Source organism: Silurus aristotelis (genome assembly GCF_946808225.1).
Source record: "Silurus aristotelis genome assembly, chromosome: 14".
NCBI lineage: Eukaryota > Metazoa > Chordata > Actinopteri > Siluriformes > Siluridae > Silurus > Silurus aristotelis.
Genome location: NC_139587.1, coordinates 13,504,811 through 13,514,085, shown reverse-complemented (window position 1 = coordinate 13,514,085; position 9,275 = coordinate 13,504,811). Strand labels below are relative to the sequence as shown.

General features: G+C 38.4%; 2 protein-coding genes across 2 annotated transcripts; both read left to right on the top strand.

The window, feature by feature from the left end:
• The first annotated feature begins 348 nt into the window (after positions 1-348).
• On the top strand, positions 349-5,221 carry tspan6 (tetraspanin 6). The gene is made up of 8 exons (XM_083560427.1): positions 349-708; positions 1,944-2,132; positions 2,339-2,413; positions 2,492-2,587; positions 3,007-3,162; positions 3,280-3,363; positions 3,990-4,067; positions 4,226-5,221. The coding sequence occupies exons 1-7, from the start codon at positions 418-420 to the stop codon at positions 4,056-4,058; spliced, it is 960 nt and encodes a 319-aa protein (XP_083416553.1). The 5' UTR covers positions 349-417; the 3' UTR covers positions 4,059-4,067; positions 4,226-5,221.
• A 374-nt stretch (positions 5,222-5,595) lies between these two features.
• mid1ip1l (MID1 interacting protein 1, like) lies at positions 5,596-7,851 on the top strand. The gene is made up of 2 exons (XM_083560484.1): positions 5,596-6,268; positions 6,653-7,851. Exon 2 carries the CDS (start codon positions 6,711-6,713, stop codon positions 7,191-7,193), a length of 483 nt encoding a protein of 160 aa, XP_083416610.1. The 5' UTR covers positions 5,596-6,268; positions 6,653-6,710; the 3' UTR covers positions 7,194-7,851.
• The last annotated feature ends 1,424 nt before the right edge of the window (positions 7,852-9,275 follow it).

Genomic DNA, 9,275 nt, shown 5'->3' with positions numbered 1-9,275 from the left:
AAAAGTAAAAAAATAAAAAATTTCAAATAAAGATCTGTGTTATTGTTTTTTCTATTTTATTCCTCAGCTCATGGCATGATGTGTCGAATCAAAACTCATCACAGTCCAACATTATGACAGACCCTCTTTTTGGGCATCTATGGTCTAATAATGGAGTTGTAGTTTCCTTGAACACAGGTATTCAATACGAATATTATTTTTAGAGTATAAATATTACCCAAATAATGCCTAGTAATAAATGATAGTTACTGGAGTATTTTTGGGGATGTTTTCAAAATGCCTGTTGAGGTGTGTTTCGGTGACCCCCAATAGCATACAAAACATAACATGTACTGTGAGTGTTGGCCAACAGAGAAATCAGGCTCCACTCTACTAATTCCGAAATGTCCTTCATGTTCCACATGTTCTTCCTTTCATATGTTCTTGAAGGAGTCTGTGTTCTGCATTGCTCTCTCTTCACCCCGGAGCAAGAGCACTTCACACACTCTTAGGACATTTCCTTCCCTCTCGACCCCCACACACACACACACACACACACACACCTTTCCAGGGGGAACAATCTTAGTTTTTCCTCCCCCTTCTTACTATCCGCTAAATCAGCAACACGACTTTAAACTCGAAATGTCTCCTCCATCTCGAAGACTGCAAACCAAACCCGTTATAACATGTCTGAAAACCTTTCTGATTTCCTACAGCCTTATATTTTGGGTAAGTTGTTTATTTTGTTTAGTTCGCAACTTGGATGAACGGAGCTGGAAATGTAGCCTGTTTAGCTTAGCGTAGCTTAGCTCCGGTGTGTAGCACACAATAAGCCTGCACGCTCACTGCAGACGGATAGAACCAGAAAAGCTGTTGTTGTTGTTTTTTTTTTTTTTTTTTTGCAAAACTTTTTATTATTATTATTATTATTATTTTATTTTTTATCTTAGCCAAAATATAGTTTTAGTGCAGTTTCCCCTTTCGAGCTCAAAAGTTTGAAGGGACATGTCTCTTATTTAAATGCTCTTAAAGAGCTAGCTAACTACAGCACATTCTCCACATACAGTTTTTCTAATCAACAGGTTGTGTTTCATCGTGTGATTCATTAAACTACTGATTTAACCCCGTAAAACTAAAACACAGACACAATGGAGATGCTTTAAGGATAGAACGAGATAATTGGAGAAACAGGCGTCCTTTTGTTTGCTGTAAACTCGTACCCGCACTAATCAGCATTTATTTTGTATGGTAAAGTTTACTAAATAGCAACACACGTACTTTAACAATTAAAAATAAGTTATTTTTAAATTGTAAACGTGGCATTAATGAGTTCAGAGTCCGCGACCGTGTTATTTATTACTCTGAATAATTTCACCTTCCTTGCCAGATGGCCTGGAGACGACAAAGAGAAACAAAAAAGCTGAGATGTTCCCACAAACTGTTTTTGTCAGACACCATCAGAAACTAGTGCTTTAATCATAAAAGTGTCAGAAATATATTATGAAACACTGCATTGTCAGATAAAGTTTTCAAGATTTAAGAGTTTATCATATGTGCATCAAACAGTGTTACGTCATACAATAAAAGTAACTCTGTGAATCCTGACATGCATCAGAGACTCAAAGGAAGCAAAACAAAAAGTTGATGCAAGAACAGAAGTGTGTGCAGTGTCCTGTAGATTGGATCCATGTTGGTATTCCCATTGTAAAGGGTGTTTTGGTGTGTAAACATAAAAACAGTAGTCAATGTTGGTGTTAATATTTGCATCAACTAAAATGTTTCTGTCTCTGTGCCTCGTCAATCATTTTTTCTCTCTTTGGTTCTTACTGTTTTTCTTTTACATTTATCTATGTCTCCAGTTCTTATTGTTCTTGTCTCACCCCCTTCTTCATAATATCCCTGTCCCTGTTCTTGCTATATTTGTCTCTGTCCCCAGTTCTTACTGTATTTGTTTCTGTCCCCAGTTCACAGGGGTGATCCTGTTAGCAGTGGGGGTCTGGGGGAAGGTTAGTCTGGAGTCCTATCTCTTGCTAGAGTCAGACATGAGCACCAATGCACCATATGTCCTTATTGGCACTGGTGCAATCATCGTCATCTTTGGCCTGTTCGGTTGCTTCGCCACCTGTCGCGGCAGTCCGTGGATGCTGAAACTGGTCAGTTCCAAAATTCCTTAGACATGTTAAGAAATGACGTTTTTTAATGTATGTGCTTCAATAAAAGAAATGTCAAGTTAGTTTGTGGAAAGTTCCCCAGTATTCTACCATTAACCAAATATTAGCTCAACTGTTGTATTTGCTGTTAAAGGATAGAATGATTTGAGAGATTTTTGGTCCATGTGTTTCTTATATTTGTTTTACAGTATGCCATGTTCCTGACTCTGGTGTTCATGGCCGAACTTGTGGCAGGCATTTCTGGCTTTGTTTTCAGACATGAGGTGATTTAAATTGGTTTTAGCAGATCTACTGAACAGTAATGTAAACTGAATCGTATATTAATGAAATTTCCTCTGTAGATTAAAGCAGTCCTTAATGATGTCTACTGGAATGCTGAAAAAAATTACAATACTACAGATGACAGAAACCAGGCAGTGGATTCCATGCAGAGATCTGTAAGCATGTTTGTGCAAACACTTGTATTAACCTGTAAAATACTTGTATTAACCTGTAAAATCAGTATTCACATTAGTAGCATTGAGATTTGATTTGTGAGATTTTATATATATATATATTCTTTACATTATTGTTGAGTTTAATTAAAGAAGATATTTGCTAAGAGCTCTTAGATCACCAATCTTGGTCATGTTTAAAAATAATTATTCTTAAGCTTTTCATTTGTGATGCATCTTTATGTTTTTTAAAGATCTGTAGCCCTTTAATGGTTATGTATTCATTATGGGGAACTTGTTGTGTAACACATGCTCATTGAGTTGTGCTTCAACATTTATTCAATAGTTTGTCAGTTTCCCCTTATTTTTGCTGATTGAAATTTGTAATCATGCCAGTAATGGTGTAATCCTGTGTTTTATAGCTGAAGTGCTGTGGTGTGTACAACTACACTAGCTGGGCACAGACAGAGTACTTCAAGCAGCATGGCATACCATTAAGCTGCTGTTTGCCACTGGCTAACTGTACCGCAGAAAACCTCAAAGATCTCAACCTGGCTCAAACCGTGGTATATCAGCAGGTGCGATTACAGTGAGCCTCCTGTCATTGATGAAATTTGGATGAAATAAAACGTACACTTAATGCATTAGAAAATAAAGTGAGAATTTAAACCATGTTTGTTTGTTTCCTGCTGCAGGGCTGCTTTTCTCTGGTGTCAACTGTGATGGAGTCTAACCTGGGAATCATTGCTGGGATATCTTTTGGAATTGCATTCTTCCAGGTAAAAGCACATTTATTTTGTTTAACAATTATTTATAAAGCAACAGATATTTGGAAAGTTGAATGATATTTTGAAGCTGCAGGGATATTTTAAGCCTATTACCTTTTGTACAGTACCACACCCTGCATCCAAACCTTTCTCCAAATCCCCTAGTCCACAAGCACAATGCCTCATGAAACGAAAGACATGAAAGGAGCGCAGCAGTGCACAAGCTCGTTGCTTCCAGGTTACTAAGAAGCTTAATAGTGTTGACACTTATTGACCTTGTGGAACCAGCTTAGTGTGCGAGTGCTCATCTGGATATAAAGTTTGCAGCCACAGCAACACTTTTACAAACCGAACCGAAACATCATTTGAAGCTTTTCATTTCACAAGGTCAAATTTTCGGCTTTGTTTAGCGCTGTTCCCTGTTCATTTAAAGTATATCCTTACACATACAAAACAACTGACAGGCAGAAAAAAAACCACACTTCACATCCTAATTGATTATAGAGCCCAAGATAGTGATAGAAGTTTTTAATCATCGCACTAAATCTGGTGAAGTTGTGCTTGGGGTGAATGTAATAGTGATTTGTGGTGAAAATATGTAATATTGGTAAATAATATCTGTTTAATGTTTATCACAGCTTATTGGTGTATTCTTGGCATGCTGTTTGTCACGCTACATCACCAACAACCAGTATGAAATGGTCTAGGCATTCCAGGTAAGTTTCTGCAAAACTGTTGTAATGATAATTTCTAGTATTTTCACTTGATTGATCCCATTGTCTACATGATCAAATGGTAATAATCATTTTATGGATTTTTATGAACGTTTTTAATTAGTTGAGTTGAACTAACTTGTGATTCTTGTCTGTTGTAGGATGGAAACATGGTCACCTATGATAGACGACACAAAGGGAAGCCATATAGTTTTAGAATTGTTCTTCATTTTAGAAAATCTTCCAGCTACCTTTTTCTTTTTTTTCCCTTTTTTTTTTTTTTTTTTTTTCTTTTTCTTTTCAAGTCTTGGTCCATTGCAACTAGTTCGAAGAGAAGGATTTCATTTGCTACACAGGGGATCATGTCTTTTGGCAGTTTTTCATCTTGATGCAATTTTGTGCCTTTTTCAATTGGTAAGTGGAATTGCTGAAAAAGATTCACAGAAAGTGAAGCATGTGCAGATCTTGTTCAGTGGGAACTTGACGAACTTGTGAACTTGATGGTATATAAATTGACTGACTTTTATTTGTTAGTTGGTCTTAATATTATACAGCTTATTTTTTCAGCTCACTAAATGGCAAATTGTATTTGCTAACAAAAGATCAAAATAAATGATCTTGAATAGAGGGGAAAATTCGGGGTTATGTTGATGTATGGTGGCATTGTCAATTCAAGCTATATTTAATGTGATGTTGCCTTATCAAACAAATGCTGAGCTGCAGACCCTTCTTTTGGGTCACCATTTAATAAGAATATAAGGTTCAATGACATTAACACAGTGATGTATCATAATGAGTCATTGTATTATATATGTAATGGTTTTGTTCATTGAGTGACTTTATTATTATAATGTATTTAGTTTATGCACATTCCCTGCAACACAACAAATGAGAGCACATTTGTCCTGGTAGAGTATTTACTCCAAAGTAATTAGCTTTTTTTCCTCTTTTTGTGTGAAGCACTGGCATTTCCAAGTTCGCTGGAGTGACACATGACCTGATTCTTACATTTCATTGTCTTGTATGTCTGTTAACATTTTAACGCATATCGTATCTGTGTTGTGCTCTGTCAATGAGCGTGCAGTGTTAATTTCCTTACTTTAAGTTGTGTGGAAAGCATGTATTGTACATCATAAAGAATAAACAAGTGTAAGTTATGTTTTTTTTTTTGTCTGGATCAAATCAGATATGCTGTACTTGGGTTTTGATAGATAGATGGATGGATGGATGGATGGATGGATGGATGGATGGGTAGATGAATATATTTTTTTAAGTTCTGACATCAGCTACACAAGGTGGCAGCATTGAACCTGTCTTTACAATCAAACAAAAATTCTCCAAACTGGTCATGTTCATGATTTTCTCTCTTTCTCTCTCTCTCTCTCTCTCTCTCTCTCTCTCTCTCTCTCTCTCTCTCTCTCTCTCTCGCTCGCTCTCTCTCTCTCTCTCTCTCTCTCTCTCTGTATGCAGTGTAATTTAATGACAAATCTTAGCTATAAGAGGCAGTGAGACAGACGATCAGATGCTGATTATTGAAGACGCGATCAGTAGTGATCAGGGGTTCGTACATTGTCAATGCACAATTGATAGATATTTAAATAGATTTTATCAAATGTTTTTCAGTCATTTTATTTATGCAGCTAGTAGGTGGAGTATGATTTCATGACCCAGCATCGGGAATAGTTAAAGATAAATAATCCCCGTTATAATGCTGGAGACTTCGGAACAAAATGGCAACAAGGCGTTTGGAAGCCGATAGAGTCGTTTCTTATCTGTCGGTCTGCTAAGCCAAATTTGAGCCGACTAACTAAAAGAAGCCGGAATTCCCAGCACTACTCCATCTCACTGCACACCTCCTCCTGACCGACTCCAGCGATCGGGTTTACAGCGGAGACCGGCTCAGACCTGACTAACAGCGACTCATTGGTCGGATTTGACAAGAGGAAAAATAGCATCTCAATGCAAGGGCGTATCCCTAGCATGACATGTTGGCTCTGGATTGGCTACTGAGACTGTCAGTCATGCTTTGGACGAGACCTCATTGGACGAGTCGTTCACCGGCGGCGAGTCATCGCTATAAAAAGCTCCTACTGCAGTTCCTGATAGAAGAGCTGCTTATTCTCCGGGTTATAGGGTCGAGAAAAAGCTGTAAAAACAATCGGAGATCCGCGTATAATTGTGTTCGAGGTGACTGTGTCATTCAGGTTAGTCTTCTAGGTGTTTATTTATTTATTTTCTGCTATTTCCTTATTTGTTCAATGCGATTGCATCTTTGCGTTAGGAGGTGGCTTGGTGGCCCTGAAGGGCTTGGTCATCCTACTGGTTTAAACACGAACTCTAGTTTGAGATCATTTTAAAACGATTTCCTCGAAACGCATTATTATTGTAATTTATTAATTAGTAAAACAAGACGCGTAGCTATTGTCATGTCCGAGATAAAGTATGGGATTAACACAAGATTTGTATGTATTCATGCTCAGCTAGTGTGTGCATGCCTAATGAAGAAACGCTGTTCTCCATAGCGTGTGTACATCTGGCCATTTCCTGATTACACAAACAAAAAGTCTGGTGCATTTTTGCCTCGTCAGGTTTTCAGAGCCGCCCGCAGAGCTGCACTGGCACTCCGTTAACTGTTCGAACTCCACCATGATGCAGATCAGCTCGGACTCCTGCTTTAATAAGCACTCGCTGCTTAACGTGATGAACCGCTTCCTCGCGGCGACCAACAACATGGACGAGACCATCATGGTACCCAGTTTGCTGCGAGACGTGCCTCTGGAGGAGCAGGAAGGGGACACCTCGATGGACAGCAAAGGTGTGCTGTCCTTCCCGAGCAAGCAGAGGGACATGTATGAGCACTACTTGTTGCTCAAGTCCATTAAGAATGAGATGGAGTGGGGTTTGCTGAAACGCGACATGGGTGGAAGTGCCAGCTTCCTGGAGATGGCGGTGAAGCAGGAGGAACAGCAGGTGCCAGCCGGACCAGCAGAAGACGGCGCAGATTTAGAAAGCCAGTTCCACTTCCACCTCCGTGGACTCTTCGGGGTCTTGTCCAAGCTTACAGACCAAGCAGATCACCTCACAAACCGCTACAAGAGAGAAATAGGTGGCGGGAGTCTGTTACGGTAGAACTTAGATTATCTATAAGCTGGACTGCTGGTATTGAGGGATCACACTCGAGCAGTGGACTCGACGTCTAGTCTTGCCTGCGGGGCCTTACTTAACTTTTTTGCTTCCAAGCAAGACCTGAACCATTTCCCAGCCGCACAACTAAGTACATTAAGTACTGCTTTGGTGGAGGATGAACGGAAAAGCTATGTGATTTAATTTTTAAAAGAATTTAATATTCCTGTTAGTTTCATTGTGTCCATATTTCACTAAGTGTATGACCAGGCTCCCTTTTATAATACCATGGCTTTCAAAGCAGCTTTAAAAGCATGCTATTGCTTTGGTTAAAGTCCTGTAAAAGATTGAGCTGTGTTGGAGAAAACTTGAATGCTGGTAATTCTGTTTCTTTCATCACATTAACCTAAATCCTGTAGAACGTGGCCTGGTCTGAGGTTTAACAAAGGTTCCTTTTAGCTTGCGGCTTTTATTCACTCTAACAGAAAGGTGTCCCTTGGGTTCTGTTTGCTATAGAAAAGATGAATGTTTGCTTGTCTGTTTGACCTGAGTACTACTGTCATACTTTATTTTTTATTTCTATGTCTTTGCCCTAAATGTTTACTTTTTATATAAAATGATTAATGAAAGAGTATAATAAATAAAGCAGACTTTTTACATTGGACTTTGTGTGCTTTTGTATGTACTTGGTATTTACTGGTAGACTGTGGCAATCTTATCTCACATGGAGCTTCTTTCTGTGGTATATTTAATTGAGCTTGAATGGAATTTGCCCTGCTGCTTGCATGTACGAACCCGAAAGCTGCCTCACTGGTAGTCACTTGCCGAACCGTTTCTGTTGTGCAAAAACCTAATCCAGGTGTTGCTTCTAGCATTGTTTCCAATTCTTTGGACACCGCAACCAGGAATATAATACCTTCATAATCATTACTTGCCTTGTCTTTCCTTAAACACCTGAGCCTTTCTCCTGGCATTTCCCCATAGCAACAGTTCTCTCAAGCGTGGCTGTTCAGATAATGTTTTCCTCCACCAAGGTACAATGGTGATTTAAACAATAGAAGGTTGGAACAAACATGAATTCAGTGCAAGACTTGTGACTTTACTGTAGTTTGGCTTAAAGAATTCAGAGCTAAACTATCTGATAAACATGGGCCGATAAGTGGAGGGAAATCCTGTATGTTTGACACTGTAGTAAAATGAATTAGGATACCAAGATAAAATTTGTTTGTTTAAAAAAAAAAAAGTGTAAATGCTAATGTTTATAACTTCACTGTTACTAACTTTGGTTCCAGTTGTTTAATTTTCTTTCAATTTTTTTTCACTAATTTCTTGTAATGTTGTTTAAAAAAAATCTGTGCACTAAACTTAAATGTCTGATTAAAAAAATAAAGATATCAGATACCAGACAAAATCTTTTGTTTTGCTATGCTTTCTCCTTGTGTATATGTAAATTTACTAATGAAAAGCTAGTACCTATAGAGCGTCTTATCAGTCATGCAAGTCTGTTTGACACCCATACAGCTTGCTTTAGTATAGTGTGTTTGTGCTTGTACTCCTCCTCTCTCTCAAAAAAAAAAAAATTGGCCATGTGATTCCATTAATTTTGGAGGAGAAGTTTCCTGTTCCCAATATTTCCTGGACAAACTGGTTTTCAAACCCCACCAAATTGCTCCATTGGTACTGACTAAATTAATTACAACACCATGTATTTGCTGTTGCAGTATCACAAAGGTCACATTTACAGATACACAGATGTGATGTTTTACTGTCTAGCCTGATACATGCATCGCAACTAAAGTAAAAAAAAATTGCTGAATTAGCATCTAAGAAAAAGGACTGGATTTTGAATATGTTTTCGTATTTGTGTTGAGCCACTGACACGGATACCCACAAAAACATCTCTCTGATTTATGTGCTGATGTTGACGGTGTATGAAAAGGTCATTGCAACGTGAGCTTGTTTCTCAGTCCAGTAACTCATCTTGATTTAAGTGATCCTGAGTGCACTGGGAAAGACGGGAAACAAATGTACACTGGAAGTGCCAGTGTTCCTGATCACAACAAGACTGCATGATCATGCTGGCAAGAC